Here is a 15,557-nt window from a genome sequence, read left to right on the forward strand (position 1 = left end):
AGAGGAATCAAAAGTAAAACAAGTTAAACCATTTTCAGTAATCACACTGATGTTGTAGTGGCTGTGTCATTCTGAGAGTCTTGGGTGTGCAGTAGGGAATGAGAAATCATGCTGATGTTGTAGGGAACTGGAATTTTCAGCAGGAATGAAAGCAGGTACAGATATGACATCAAGAAAGTAAAAAAGGAAGTATTCTTACATCTGAAATGAAATAAACCCATTATGCATTTTTATCTTTAAAAAAATGATTCTTTAGCTCTGTTCATTGAAAAGCCTTAGAGACAAGGGCCAACTCAATAGGAATAATTATCCCCAGCGCCCAGATTGTCAGTATCACTTTCCATCAAAAAGGGACTAGGGCTCTTTGGAGAAATGGCTGCTTCCAGGTCAGGGAAAGAAAATGTTCAAAATGAGGTTGGGCCACTTTCAGAAAGGTACCCACTGGCCAATGGGACAGTTGGAGTGTTGGTTAGAGTGATAACTGCAATGGATTTAAATATATAAAATATGTTTAAACACCCTGAACCATAATGGTATTTAAAAATGTTCAACTTTATGTCAGGGAATCGACTCATTGAATAAAAACCGGTAAATAAAGGAAAATAATTAAGTTTTTCTCTGCCTTTCCTTCATGAACTGTACCTCAGGGTAACCAAATAGTTGATGAGGGCGAGTTTTCTTTAAATACTCCAGCTTATAAAAGGAGATAAAATGATAGCATGTGGGCATTTTGCAATCTCATCGCTGGCTCCTAACATCCTCAAATGAGAGACAACCAGACATTATGCGTCTCTGATGGTGGCACAGAGCCCTGCCCACAGAACATTCCGGTCGAAAATTGGAAACTAAATCTGATTAGGTTTTTAGATCCTACTGCCAATTAAAGGAAATATAAGAAAGAGAGAAGGTCATGTTAAACAACCTCCTAGGGACATAATGGTCAAAACACAGAGTGCAGGAGACACCTCAGAATAAATGACCTGGCTTCTTCCACAAAAAATCAGAGGGGTGGGCATAGAGGTCCACAGGTTAAAAGAGCTGACACATATGTGCTACCTGTAATGAGTGAACCTAAGCAGGATTCTGATTTTTTAAAAAATATCTTTAAAATAAAGTGTTAAACAATGATGGAAATTTGATTGTATTAAGTAACTATTTTTATTTTTTTAGGATGACGGTATTGCTGTTATGTCATAAAGAGCTCTTTTTATCTGTTAGAGATACACACTAAAATGTTGTGGATGGGCTATTTTGCCTGAAATTTGCTTCCCAATAATCCTAGAGTGGGGGAGTGGCAGGGGCAGCAGGTAGGGGTATGAATGCAATGGAATAGGCTATGAGTTTGTAACTGGTGAAGCTGGGTGGTGGGCACAGAGGTGCATCAATTCTTTTTGAAATTTTCCACTCAGAATGTGGGGCAAAAAAAGGAAATGCACACACTCACACTCACACCTCTCAAACTCATACTGTGTACATACTCACATGCACAACGAAAGAAAAGAGGGGGAGGTTTCGTGCCTTGAATAGAGATAAGAGTGCAGGGATAAGACAAAGGAGGGACCCAGTACCTGGCACACAGCAGGTACTCCATAAATACTTTGTCAAAGGAATGAAGTACTGGTTGAAAGATAGAAGACCAGGTGTTATGACTGAATTGTGTCCCCCCAAATTCACAGGTTGAAGCCTTAGCCCCAATATAACTGCTTGGATCTAGGGCTCTTAAAGAGGTAGTGATGAAGGTTAAATAAGATCATTAGGGTGTGACCCTGACAGGACTGGTGTCCTTCTAAGAAGAGACACCAGGGATGGGCACACAGAGAAAAGGACATGTGAGGACACAGCGAGAAGGTAGCCATCTGTAAGCCAAGGAAAAAGTGGCTTCAGGAGAAACCAAACCTGCTGGCACTTTAACCTTGGATTTCCAGCTTCCAGAATGGAGAGAAAACAAAATTCTTTTGTCCAAGCTGCCCAGTCTGCAGTATTTTGTTACAATGGCACGAGATGACTAATACACCGAGCTTCCCCATGACGGACACTAACATCGTGCCAGGCCAGGAGCAACTGGGCAGTGATGGAACACAAGAATATGAAGAACTAGTCTTCGAGCCTCGCGGGTGCCGGACACTAATTTATGTGCCCTTTTTCTTTTCTTGTATGTTCATCTTCACAACAACTGAGAGGTTGGGGACTGGTATTAGCCTCATTTCAGAGTGGAGGAAACAGGAACAGAGAGGTTAGCTAACGGGTCCAAAAAAACACACAGCGAGGAAGTGGCAGAGCCAGGATTTAAACCCAGCAGGCTGGCTCAAGAGCTTGTGTTGCTAGCCATTGTGGGTGTGGACATGGGAATGCCCACCCTGACTACCGCCCTCGGAGGGTTTTTAGGTGAGGACATGTCCAGCGTGAACAACCAGAACTCATGAAAGCCTTTTCTGGTGGCCTGCTACACCACTGTTTGTGGCAGCATGAAAGGTGAGTGAACTTTGGAGTCAGACCTCACTGGAGGATTCAAAGTGATGCTCTGGAATCAGAGTACTTGGATTGGAATCCTGACTCTCCCATTCATTTAGCTGTGTGACCTTGGGCAAGTTACGTAACTACTATGTCTTTCAGTTTTCTCCTCTGTGAAATGAGGACAATACAGTACTTACCTCCAAGGTTGTCATGAGGATTCAGTAGGGCAACGTATGCAAAGCACTTGGCCTCATATTTAACATGTAGTAAATGCTTATCTCTTATCAGCTGCGGGATCTCAGGCAGGTCAATTTACCTGGCTGGTTTGCAGCTTTCTTGTGCTTGGAGCCTAACAACATCTTTCTCATGAGAGTGGCCAGAAGATTCAGTGAGATAATGTTAGAAACTCAGTAACTACTTACTTCTTCCTTGGAGGTCTAAATGAGCTACAACTATCACTTGGATTCCTCTTGTGGGAATGGGGAGAACTGGCCTTCTGTCTTTTTTATAGGACTTTTTAATTTTCTGATTATAAAAGTAACACATCTGGTACATACAGCAGAGAAAAACAATGTGGACGTGTTTACACCAAACAGTCAAACCATTTTCCTCTAGGGAGCAGGATGGGGAAATGAGAATTTTCACTTTGAACTTTATCTCACTTACGTATTGCTTACATTTTTTACAACTACCAAATATTACTATAAAAATGAGAATACACACTCACTGTAGATAATTTATCTCCTTTTCCCCCTCTGTGCATTTCTTATATAAGCAGCATATATTTTTTTTTAAAAACCCAGTTTGAGGTTCTTTGTCTTTTAATAGGGAGTTTAATTACCTTTACTGTCATAACTGATATGTTTGTCTTACTGCTGTCATTTTGTTTTATGCTGTCAATTTCTGATGCTTCCATGGGGTGTCCTGTCTTCTCTGTCTCTTGCAATAGGCACTATGTTTCCTTTTGTTTTAATTTTCTTCTGGGATAGGAAAAGGAGAAACTTGCTTTTTATTCTACTTGTGCATACTTAGAAGTATTTCATAAACAAGGTTGAAATTATATTATCTGTAGTGAAATAATTCCAGAAAAATACAGAAACAGTGTAGCCAAGAGTCTGGGTCTGAATTGTGGCTCCACTACTGACAAGCTGGGAGGACTGTGGGCGAGTGACTTAACCTCTCTGGGCTCCAGTGGGGACTGCAACTACACCTGCTTCCTACCGGGTGCAAGGCTGACATGAAGGGACACCTGTAAAATACTGATCCTAGTAGTGTGGTATGCTTACTTGGTTCTTTCTGAAAAAAAAAAAAAAAAAAAAAAAAAAAAAAAAAAAAAAAAAAAAAAAGACGACGACGACAAGGAAGAGGTGGATGGGGGAGAGGGATAGTCAGGTGCACCTGTGTAGATGCCTTCACTGATTGGAAGGCTTTTTAAAATATATTGCTGACTTTAAACATATGGATCCCCTATGTCCTCTGTTCTCTAGACAAGAGGTCAACAAACTACAGCTCAGGGGTCAATCCAGCCCATCCACTTAAGTGGTGTCTATGGCTGTGTTTGTGTAACGGTACCAGAGTTGAGACCCACATGGCCTGGAAAGCCAAAGCTACCTCCCAGCTGGCCCTTTAAGGAAAAGTTTGCTGACTTGCGCCTTAGAGCCACCAGATGATCATCCTTCTTTCTAAATTTAGGAGAAGATGCCATTTTCTCCCTTGTCCCATTATAGCCTCTCAAAAGCTAAGTGGCTCTTGGCATATATTAAAAGATTTTTTAAAAGACCATTGGCTTTTGCATTTAATTGTCCACAAGGTGGGGATACTTAATCAAAAACAAAACTAGAAAAATGGAAAAGACAAAAGATGCTGATTACAAAGCCGGGTTCTCCCGAGGCTGGGATACAGGGGAAAGGAGCCATGGAGGGGTCAATCCCAGGGGCTTCTCTACCCCATCTACTCCACTGTTTTCAGTCTGGGTTTGGCCACCCGAGGTAGGGTCTCTGACTTTGGCTCTCGGATATACAGCTCCCCAGATTCCTGAAAACCAGCTTGACAGCAAATGCCCACCCCTCTGAGGAAACTGAGCAGGCTCTCCTCTGTGCCAAGTTCATGGTCTCTCCAATGGGCTGCTCCCTATGCCTGGTTTCCTGTGGTCCTCCAACCTCAGCGTTCCCCATCCTCCCAAGGGAATGGATGGGATAGTTTTAATTACAAAATTAGGACTTTGCCCATGTAACAGTGAGTCTAATCCTCTCATGTACTCATACATGGTCTCGAGTATCTCGCTGTGCTGATGGAAGTAGGGTCTAGGAGTCCCTGATTCAGGAGGGCGGACCATGCCAAGAAGTGGGGTCTGCAGTTACCAAGCCCTAGTGTCTCCTTGGTGGGGGGGTGGTCAGCTCAACTGGAACTGATCCCCTACAGGCTTGGGGCACTGGGAGCCTGGGCTTCTGCCCTGCAAGATAATCATGGGGGGAGACAGGACCAAAGGTCAGGGAACTGGTAAAGAAAAATGAAATGGTGGTGAGACCAAGCATCCAACAGCGTGGTCCAGTAGCGGCCCCAAAGAACAAAAGGAATTAGGAGAAGGGAGAGATCCAGTGAGCAAGAGACAGCAGGGAAGATGTCTTGGATGAGATGGACCAAGATAAGGACAACCAAAGAGGTCAAGGGAGAGAATAAGGGAGAATGAGGGGCAGCCTGAAGGAAAAGTGGACAGTCCTCCAGACCCTGGGCTCTGCACAGTGGCTTTGCAGGGTCATGGGCTTCACCCATAAATGACTCCATCACACATGCATGATCACCCCTCTGCTGTCAACGATGGCATGATTTCATTTGCTAGTTCCATGGCTGAGAATGGCGTTTCCAAAAAAGCTCACTTTACTGGGGAAAATGGCTGTGACGTTGTGTGGACCTCATTGTGGGAACTTGGAGGGCAGAAAATAGTCTGTTCATGACATGATTGGGGCAGGTGCCTGCAAGGATGGAAGGGCACCACCTGAATCCCCGAAGTGGAGTGATACTCATCTGAGTGGCCTGATGAAGAAATGGTTAAAATCATGCTCACGGCCAACACTAATCAATCGCTCTCTCTCTGCCAGACGTGTGTCCAAGGTCAGTGGGTGTTCACAACAACCTGTGAGGAGGTTGCTGTTATTAATGGCACCATATAGATGGGGCTACAGAGGCACGAAGGGTCAAGTCATTTGCTCAGGGTGCCTCAGACTGTAAATTTCAGGGTGAAGGCCAAGGGCAGTCTGGTGGGAGTCAGTCTCTGGAGGCCATTAGGGAGAGACTAACCTAATTCAAAGGACTTTCCTTCATTCATCCATTCAGTAATTTATCAACCAGTATTGGCTGAGCATCTAAGAGTCTAACAATTTGCCGGTTGTGTGGCTGTGAGGCAAGGTAGATCTCCTAACCTCATGGAGCTTACAATCCAGGGGCAGCAGAGCAAACCATTTTGAGTGCTTTGTGCCAGGAACTGCCCTATATAATGTACCTTGTTCTCATCCCCTCCCTTCTGTGTTCAGCTGGAAAATACAGAGGCGCAGAAGGAAAAGGTGACTTGCCAGGATTCTATGGACTTGAAAGCCTACCTTAACTGCAGACCCTCTGCCACATGCACTGAGCAGTCAGCGGTCTCTCTTCTCCTTTCCCCCACCCATTAGCTCTGGGGCAGTGCTCTCTCTAAAGCTCCCCTCTTCTTCTCCCGTCCTTCCCACCTGCTGGCTGGGGTGCATGGATTTGGGTTTGGGGACTGGGTATGGAGAGAGGTCAGTTAGGTCTCCGTCTCTGTCCATCACGTGAAAAGAGAGGAAGCAGCTTTCTGGCTTCCCAAAGTGGAGAACTACAAGCCCCTGCCTCCATGTCCATGGTCACTGCCTCCCAGGGGCTGGTGGATGCTCATCTTTCATCTGTCAGTCACAAATTTTACTGAGGGCTTGCTCTGTGGCAGGCACAGTGCTTGGGATGCAGATGTGGCCTGATTCCTGCCCTCTAGAAGCTTTTATCTGTGTTTTAAGTGCCTGCAGTTTGGGGGAGCAGATGGCTGGTCTCTAAGCCTGAGTCAAACCTACTTTGTGTGGCCAGGCTGGACTAAGGAGACACCATAATAACCCGCACTTGCTTCGAGCTGTGTTTCTCCTGGCTGGCTCCTTTAACAGGAGCGTGAAGGCCAAGGCAGGGAGACATCCCAGGGAACCGGGGAAAATGAGCACATGGAGAAGCGAGTGCCAGGTGGCCTGAAAGACTTCAAACCATGGCGCTCCTGAGGCTTTGGGCTCCTGGTGCTCCCCTGGGCAGGAGCTGGAAGAGGTGCTCCTGATGGCTGTGATACTGAGAGAGTTCTCAGTGGGAGCAAGAGGTGTTTTTGGTGCCTGACTGTCTAAAACCAGCATTTCTCCAGGTTAATCTCTGGTTACAATTCAAATTTCTGTGCTATAGAAATTTTAAATTTTTGTGCTATGGTCGTCCTATAGAGGCCCTGCTGTCCCAGTGTGAGGGTGAGAGGGTGACCTGGGTCCTGGGAGAAGAGGAAGGACCACATGGATAAGTGTCACTCAGCCCCCTCCGCCTCCTCTCCAGCCGAAGGTCCCCAGTCCCCCGCCTTGGCAGGCACCTACCTTCACACCGCAGCACGGCACTGTTCCAGACCACACTACCCTCCTTCAGGATGCAGGTGATGGTCTCCGAGCCCTGAGTCCCGAGGAAGCCTTCGTCACAGAGGAAGGAGATAGAGCTTCCCAGCTGAAGGCTGTCACCAAACCGTTTGCCATTCACCGGAACGCCAGGATCTGGGCACTCGTTGTGTCGGAAGGCTGAGTGGATGGGGATCAAGGACAGGATTAGGCAGAGATGGTGAGCAGATGGAGCCCCCAACCCCAGAGAAAACAAGCTTCATTATGATAGGCAATCCTAGACCCCCGTTGCTTCCACAAGAACCTGCCATGTTGGAGACAGAGCCAGATGCCCCAGAACAAGTGAGCCACAGTGGGCAGAAAGCCGGTGATTGTTAAACTTGATCTCCTGCCTTCCTGAGCACCTAATCCAATTTCGTGCTAATGAACATATATGAGTCAGGCAGCAGACTAAGTATTTCTCATGTCAGCTCATTTCCATCATATAATGGTTCCACGAGGTAGACATGATTACCCAGGTTACAAATTAGGAAACTGAGGCCCAGCATGGCTTAGGAGCAGAGCTCCGTTCTACTGCCACAATCATTCCACACTTCCCTAACTTCAGACAGTTACGGGATCATTTATGCTGCAGATGAGCTGGGCTCCAAGTCCTGTGACACTAATAGACACTAAGCATCATAAAGTAGGTGCCCTGGACTCAACCCTGTCTGAAGCCATCTCCCTCATTTCCTTGTGTATTGTCAGGCAGCCTCTCGCTCCGTCATCCAGGCAATGATAATGCAGCAGGAATGGGGCAGAGGAAAGAGAGTGCTTGTGGGTTTGATTGAGCTTTGCCTCTTGTTAGTTACACAGTTCTGGGCAACTTACGTAATCTTGCTGAGTCTCTGTTTCCTGACCTATAAAATGGAGACCATATTTCCCTGGCAGGGTCATTTCAGGATAGAAATAAAAGGAAAGTTGATATGAATTTGAAAGTGGAGAATGTTTGGGACGGTGCCTGACAGATGGCAAGTACTCCCTGAGTATGAGTCCGCTGCCTTCTTCCCATTCCCGCTCCGTCTCCACAGAGCACGTTCCCAGCATGCCTCCACCAGGGTGCCACAGTTCTGGAGCTCAAGTCTCTGAGCCACACCCTCTCTGCATCCCTGCTATTGCGTGGATGGCGCTTTCCAGGAGGCCAGGCTCCCTGGCTGTGTGGGCTTATGCTACTTTAAATGAAGAACTCAATTTGCAACCCTCTGAAATTCACTAGTGATCGAAACACTTGTACAACCAGGAACAGAAGGGTCCCAGAGGCTGCTGGATCTTGCTGGAGGCAAGAGACCTGCAAATCTGGGGATCCTTCCTACCAAAGGCGAGTCACGGGAGCATCTGACGTGGGGATGATTGGGACGATCCCTTGTGGAGCCTCGGTAGACACCCTAACATACTTCCCACTGAAATGCAAAGCCCAGGTCTTTCCAGACTTTAGGCTTCTCACCTTCCTTCATGAGGAACGATGACTATGAGGGTGCCCTAACATTTAGAAAGATGCCCTGGGAAGAAGAGTGGTGCTTGGGGCCCAGAAGTCCAGACATGTCTCCTAAAAATCTCCTCAGTCACACATGCACGCATACAGGCAGGACTCCAAAGCTACTTCCAATGTCAGGGTGCAAAAGCTCTAAGTCAAGAGCTTTTTCAGACCTCAGTTTCCTGGCATGTGGAAGGGATAGACAGAGCTTAGCTACTGATGTTTCTGCTGAGCACTGGCGGTGGGAAGCACAGAGGTGCTCAAACGGCAGGTGCCCTGGGGACAGCACCTGCCATCATCATTGGTCCAAGTGCCCCACGTGGAAGAAGGATTAGCTTTACTCTAAGGAGCACTAGGGGTGAAGCTGTCTGGGAGGTGAGTTCCCCACGCTGGGCAGGTGCAGGCTCATCCTAGATGATCACTGGCTGCATGTGACCGAGGAGCTTTATGTCCCAGTTCCCGGACACCTGTCAGTAGGCTAGTGCTGTACCAGCTACATCAGAATCACCCGTGAAGCCTGTAAACATGTAGATTACGGGGCCTTATCCCCTTAGGGATTATGATTTTGCAACAGGGCCCAAATATAAAACAATTAGGTCTACTTATCCCCCCAAATTATCTCTATAAGTGCATAGAGAAATATCTGATGTCTGCAGCAGTGTTCAGCAAAGGCTGACAAGAATCATTTCTGGGTGGGGGGATTCTGGGGTAGTAGTTAGTACTTCTTCTTTGACCTGCTCTATTTTGTTGAGTATGTATGTGTTGGCTGTGTATCATTTTTATGGTGGTGGAGAAGCTTTGAAGAGGAATGCTAGGCAAAATCTGGATCCTCACTTAGGTCAGGTCCCTGCCTTTTGCCTCCCTTTTCCCCTCTCCATCAAGGACTCAGCACTTGCTGCTTTTTGGAAAGTGGGCACTCCCTGGGATTTGGTTTTGCCAGAAGTCTCAGTAGCCGGTTTTGTCCCAGGCTTCTTATTGGTATTCATACGTACACTGATCCTGCAGAGTTCCCAGCCCTGACCATCATAGAAGGGGGGCTCCCTGGGATACCTCTCACACACTCTTCCTACTCCCACCAGGGATAAAAAGGGTGTGAGTCACTCATGGATCTTTCCATCCAATACTGATCCTTACCAGGTCCAGACTCTGTGCTGGGCAGAAGGGATAAGAAGATAAGCACACAAACCCACACCTTTCCAGAGCTTATGATCTCATGGTAAAGCAAGGATAGAGGTAGATCATCTAGAAGCTAGAGCGCTGTGCTAGACTGGTAAGACTAGGGAAGATGGACTGGGTTCTGCTTCCTCCTAACTGTGGATGGTGGGAACAGGTACACCCTGGAAGAGGCAGGCCCTGAGAAGACCGATGGTTTCTAGCAAGTTTGCTGTCCTGAAGAAGGTGCTGAAGAGAGTGCTGGGAGAGAGCTTTAGCTTGGGTGGTTCCTTGGAATCTGAGGTCACCAATAGTCCCAGCTCAGTTAGACTCCAGGGACAGGTGGGACAAGGAAGCAAGGCCTTTATGCCAAGGGAGTGGGGTGAGGGCTGGGAGGAGATCAGTTCTGTCAAAAAGAACCAGACTGAGGGAGACAAACCATAAGTGACTCTTGATCTCACAAAACAAACTGAGGGTTAATGGGGGGAGGGGGGTGGGGGGGTGGGATTATGGACATTGGGGAGGGTATGTGCTATGGTGAGTGCTGTGAAGTGTGTAAACCTGGCGATTCACAGACCTGTACCCCTGGGGATAAAAAGATATTATATGTTTAAAAAAAAATAAAATTAAAAAAAAAAAAAAAAAAAAAAAGAACCAGACTACGTGAGTGTTTGCATGCATGGGTGGGGCAGGAACCGGGGGCTTGCATTTCACAAACAGCCCCTGGAAGAGGAACAGGCAGACCCAACTTCAGCCCCATTTGACTATTTGCCACTGGCTGAGTTCACTGGGTCTACAGCTTATTATGACCCAATAAGCTCTTCTTGCTACCTTTGGCAGCTTGCTATTTCTGGTCTCCAAGCTCTGCTCCCCTCCCCCTCCTCACTATAGCCCCAGGAGACACAGAAATGCAAAGAACTACCACTTAACTTCAGGCTGCTTCTAGAGAAGGGGCCCAGGGTTGAAACTGGAGGTGATAGCTTTTGGATTGTGGCCCTGAGAGGGACAATGAGGAACTGCCTCAATAACAAGGCTATAAGCATCAGATCCATGCAGAAACACTGCTCCGGATCTTTATTTCTGATTCAGCTGCAGGGGTGGGAAGTAGGCAAAGTGAAGTGTGAACCCCACTGGGGAGTACCTGAAGTCAACAGTAAGCAGGTGTTCGAGGACTGGGGGTGGAAGTGGGGGAGCACCTTGAGAGGGACGGGCAACATTGAGAGGATGGCACAGGCTTGTTCTCCCAGGGGCCTTCCTCGTGCTCACTGGACCTTCTAGGAGGGGGGGGGGGGGGGGGAGAAATAAGATTCCAGGCTTCTCTTATGTTACATATTGCACTTCTAGGAAAGAAATGCTCAAAAGAGAGCAACTCCACTGAAAAGACCACCCCGGCCAGCAGCCCGGACTTTCTGCTTTTCTGGTCATAGTGGAACCCCATGCCGAGGCCCTGTAACCCCGCCAAGCCCTTGGAACTGGCCCACCCACATCAGTGCTCCTCCCTTCGGGCACCCTCCACAATGCTCAGGGGCCAGCACTCTGAGGGATGGTCCTCTGGAGACAGAGCGGGGACTCACTGGTAAAGGTGATGTTGAAGCCCCTCTTTCCGGTGGAGTGGTCAGTCTGGAATTCGAGACGGGCCACGTGTCCACTGCTTGTGATGGAGGAGGGGAGCTGGTTTCCTGAAAAGGTGCCCAGGACAGGGGCCTCGGCCGTAGCCCCATCCTTGATGACCAGGAAGTCAAACTGAGGCTCCACATCGATGTCATTGAAAGCCAGGTGGATGCGGCTCTCAGGCCGGGCCAGGATGAGCCAGACGCAGTGGAGGTGGTTGCCATAGTCCTCTGGGTAGTTGGGCGACAGGACGACCCCAGAGGGGCTGGTGAAGTTGAAAAAGCAGGAAACTGCAAGAGAAAAGCCACGAAGGTCAGGGTGCGTCCCGGCGTTCTGCCTGGGCTACAGAGGGCTGGCACGGGGTGTATTTCCTTGACCTAAGGAGCAATGGAAAGAAATGTAACACCAGGGTTGGGCTGGACCGACTGGGCTCTGAGATCTCGGAGGGAGACATGCTGGGTTCCATGTTGGGCACAGAGCTGGGAAGGGCCCCTCTGGCAAACTGCAGACATGGAGGAGTTGGTCCTCTTAACTGCTGCTGATCCCCTGGGTATTGACCAGGGTCAGGGCATGCCAAGTCCATTTTCCCTCTTTAATAATAGGTATGCCCTGAGGATTTGGGCAACCTCAAAGCTACAAAACTACTCTAAGGAGGTGCTGGTTAAACACTCTCTTGTAGAAGCCAAAGCTTTGGAAGAATCCTGGGGAAGAGGTGATGGTGCCTTGTCTCCATGCCCTATCTACTTCCTGCTCTCTCTCCTACTTTATCCTAAGGACACACCCTTCTGGAATTCCTTATTTTAAACCCTTTTCATGCCAGTGACTAACAGACCCTGGAACAAGGTTGAGGCAAGGGAAGTGCTATAAATGGAAAAACAAACAAACAAGCAAACACTAAACCAAAATTAAGAGGGAAAATAATAGAATGAAAAAAATTGTAACAAATATGCCAAAGGGTGAATATCAATATTAAATTAGAGCTTTTAATAACTGCATAAGAACATCACCAAGATAAGCAAAGAGTATGCTCACAGGATTCACAGAAAGGAAAACTGAATTAATATGAAAACAGTCCATTTCACTAGTAAAAAAAAAAATAAAGAAAAAATATACAGCCCAATATTGTTGAGGCATCTTGGAAACTCATAGGTATTTATTGCCGGTTGCAGAGTAAAGTTGATATAATCCTTTTGGAAGGGAGTATATGAATTCTTATCAACAACCACAAAACTACTCAAATATTCTGACTCACTAATCTCTAGGAATTAATTCAAAAGAAAAAGAGCCGCATGGACAAAGATGTTTATAGCGACATAATTTTATTACAGAGAAAAAAATGTGAACAACCTATATGCCAGCCTAATAATATGAGGTAAATTATAGCTTTCAATGTGATGCTGTTTGAACGAAATCATTAAAGTGATAAATATGACCCTGCAGAAAGAAGAACGTTAAGCATCATTTTAAGTAAAACAGTAGATCATAAAATTATATGTATTTCTCTGATTATAGCTATTACATATTTACACGTGGATGAAGACTGGACATGAGCCCCCGAATAAAAATTGTTTTCGAATAATAGGTTTTGGGGGTAATACTTTTTCAAAATGAAAACAATATTTAATTTTTCTGACTGCAAAAATGATATAGGCTCATAATAAACTTTTAAATGTAAAAGTATAAAGAGGGTAGAAACTAATGTGGACAAACATTTAAATCCATTTAAATGTTTGGTGTTAATATTGAAACTTAAGTTAGTGTAATATCTGGCTTATTAATTATAATGAAGCTAAGGTAAAAAAAAATAATGAAATCATGCTTGCAAAACAAACATACATACAAAACAAAGGAATTGGTGACTCCTTATGTTGAGCTTCTCCTTCCTTTCCCTGACTCTACCCATCCTTCCCTTTTCTACATTAGGTATCTCTTTTCCAACCTGCTACTCAAAGCCCTCCCATCCGATTCTGCAAAGCGAACCTTGTCCCTAAGACATATTCAGTCTTATCGCTGTAGTCTCTTGTGTTTTAGAGATATAGAAAGAGTCTGAGTCAAGGGGAGAGATGGACATGAAAAAACTTTTAGGCAACACAATATAGAGTCAATAGTGATTATTATAACATATTAGTGGTGGTTACTAAGTGCAGGCACTATCTGAGAACTGTCATCCATTAGTCAATTTAGCTGTCCCAATAGCACTATTTGCTGGTAGCCCATTTTAAAGATGAAGACACCGAGGCACACAGAGGTTAAGTAATATGCCAGGGTTGCTTGGTCAGTAAATGGTAACAACAAGTTCTAATCCAACTGACTCCAGGGGCCAAGCTCTTAGCCACCCCTCAACATCCTCTTATGAGAACAGTACTGCCCACTGGGCCTAAAAGTGGAATCCACGGGGGTGTCCTTAGAATTTGCTGAATATCAACCTCTCAACTCCTAACCATTATATTAGCACCAAAGTGGGACAGCCAGGCTGTCTTCAGCTGCAAGCGTTAACACAGATCATGAGGAATCCAAACCCAACAGAGATAATGACCTTGAAGCCAAGGGGCAAAATCACAAGGTCTGCCTTCCAGTAGAACACACCAGGGCAGACCTAAGGCAAAAAGAAGTGCCATGATTTCAGAGGGAAGATCACCAGAAGCACTGTGAGCATGTGCACAAGTGCATTTGCAGCAGAGAAGAATTTAATTAACATCACCTGAGTCCCCACCCCCACTTCATGACTCTATCACATTATTCTTTTTTCTTTATACCCTTCGTAGTACATTGCCATCTTGCAAAGCTCCAGGGGCACCATTTTGAGCAGCTGTATATGGTAGCTTTACTTATCACTCTCCAAAATTATCTTGTTCACTTGTTTGTTTATGATCTGTCCCTCCCTCGCCCCAAAACATACACATACGCTCCATGAGAGTAGAAGTCTTGTCTGTTTGATTCCTCTCGGTCCCTAGTGGCTCCCACAATGCTTGGTGCATTCATTGTAGGTCTCAATCAGAAAATCAATATTTGCTGAATGAATCAATGAGTATAGTTGACCCCTGAACAACCAGGTTTGAACCACACATGCCCACTAACACATGAATTTTTTTTTTGATAAATACAGCACCGTACTGTAAATGCATTTTCTCTTCCTTATGGTTTTCTTAATAACATCTTCTTTTCTTTAGCTTACTTTATTGTAAGAATACAATATATAATATTGATAACATATAAGATATGTGTTAATCAACTGTTTATGTTATCAGTAAGGTTTTCGGTCAGCAGTGGGCTATTAGTAGTTCAGTTTTGGGGGAGTCAAAAGTTCTATGTGCATTTTTTGACTGAATAGGGTTTGGGGGGAGAAGTTGGCACTGCTACTTCTGTGTTGTTCAAGGGTTAACTGTATTTAATGGTTGATAACATCTGAAAAGACGAGGACATGAATACATGTGCCTCACGTTCCCATCCTGTTCAAACCCCCAAGCAACAGAACTGACCAAAGTGTGAAAAACAGGTGGATACCTGAACCAGCTCTGGAAACTAGGAAAAAATACTGGGCCATGACCTTCAATGCATTTCTCTTAGATACAGTACAGATCCATTCCTAATAATTTAGAGTAGAAAAGAGAATGACCCTGTGTTAAAGAACCTTGAAAAATATATAATTCATATAACATTCATTAAAAAAAAAAAACACTCAAAGATGTTTTCTACCCAAACAAGAGATGAATCAAAATGAAGAACTTAAATGTGGGAAAGTTATGTTTAATAAAAACAAAACAAAACAAAACAAATCAGTGTGGAGATACCTTAAGAAATTAAAATTAGAGCTTCCCTATGACCTTGCAATTGCACTACTGGATATTTACCCCAAAGATACAGATGTAGTGAAAAGAAGGACCATCTGTACCCAAATGTTCATAGCAGCAATGGCCACAGTTGTCAAACTGTGGAATGAACCAAGATGCACTTCAACGGATGAATGGATAAAGAAGATGTGGTCCATACATACTACGGAATATTATGCTTCCATCAAAAAGGATGAATACCTAACTTTTGTATCAGCATGGATGGGACTAGAAGAGTTTATGCTGAGTGAAATAAGTCAAGCAGAGAGAGTCAATTATCATATGGTTTCGCTTATTTGTGGAGTACAAGGAATGACATGAAGGACATGGGGAGATGTAGAGGAGAAGGGAGTTGGGGAA

General features: G+C 45.4%; 1 protein-coding gene across 1 annotated transcript in view; it reads right to left on the bottom strand.

Annotated features, from left to right (window-relative positions):
• LOC111143057 (CUB and Sushi multiple domains 2) overlaps positions 1-15,557 on the bottom strand; it is a 614,630-nt gene that overhangs the window by 225,063 nt on the left and 374,010 nt on the right. Inside the window, exons 14-15 of the mRNA XM_022496499.1 lie at positions 11,331-11,657; positions 7,077-7,271 (exon numbers count right to left, since the gene is read on the bottom strand). Of these exons, the coding sequence (XP_022352207.1) occupies positions 7,077-7,271; positions 11,331-11,657 (522 nt within the window). The remainder of the gene's footprint in view (positions 1-7,076; positions 7,272-11,330; positions 11,658-15,557) is intronic.

The sequence above is a fragment of the Enhydra lutris genome, unplaced genomic scaffold, assembly GCF_002288905.1.
Source record: "Enhydra lutris kenyoni isolate GAN:26980312 unplaced genomic scaffold, ASM228890v2 scaffoldscaffold9, whole genome shotgun sequence".
Lineage (NCBI taxonomy): Eukaryota > Metazoa > Chordata > Mammalia > Carnivora > Mustelidae > Enhydra > Enhydra lutris.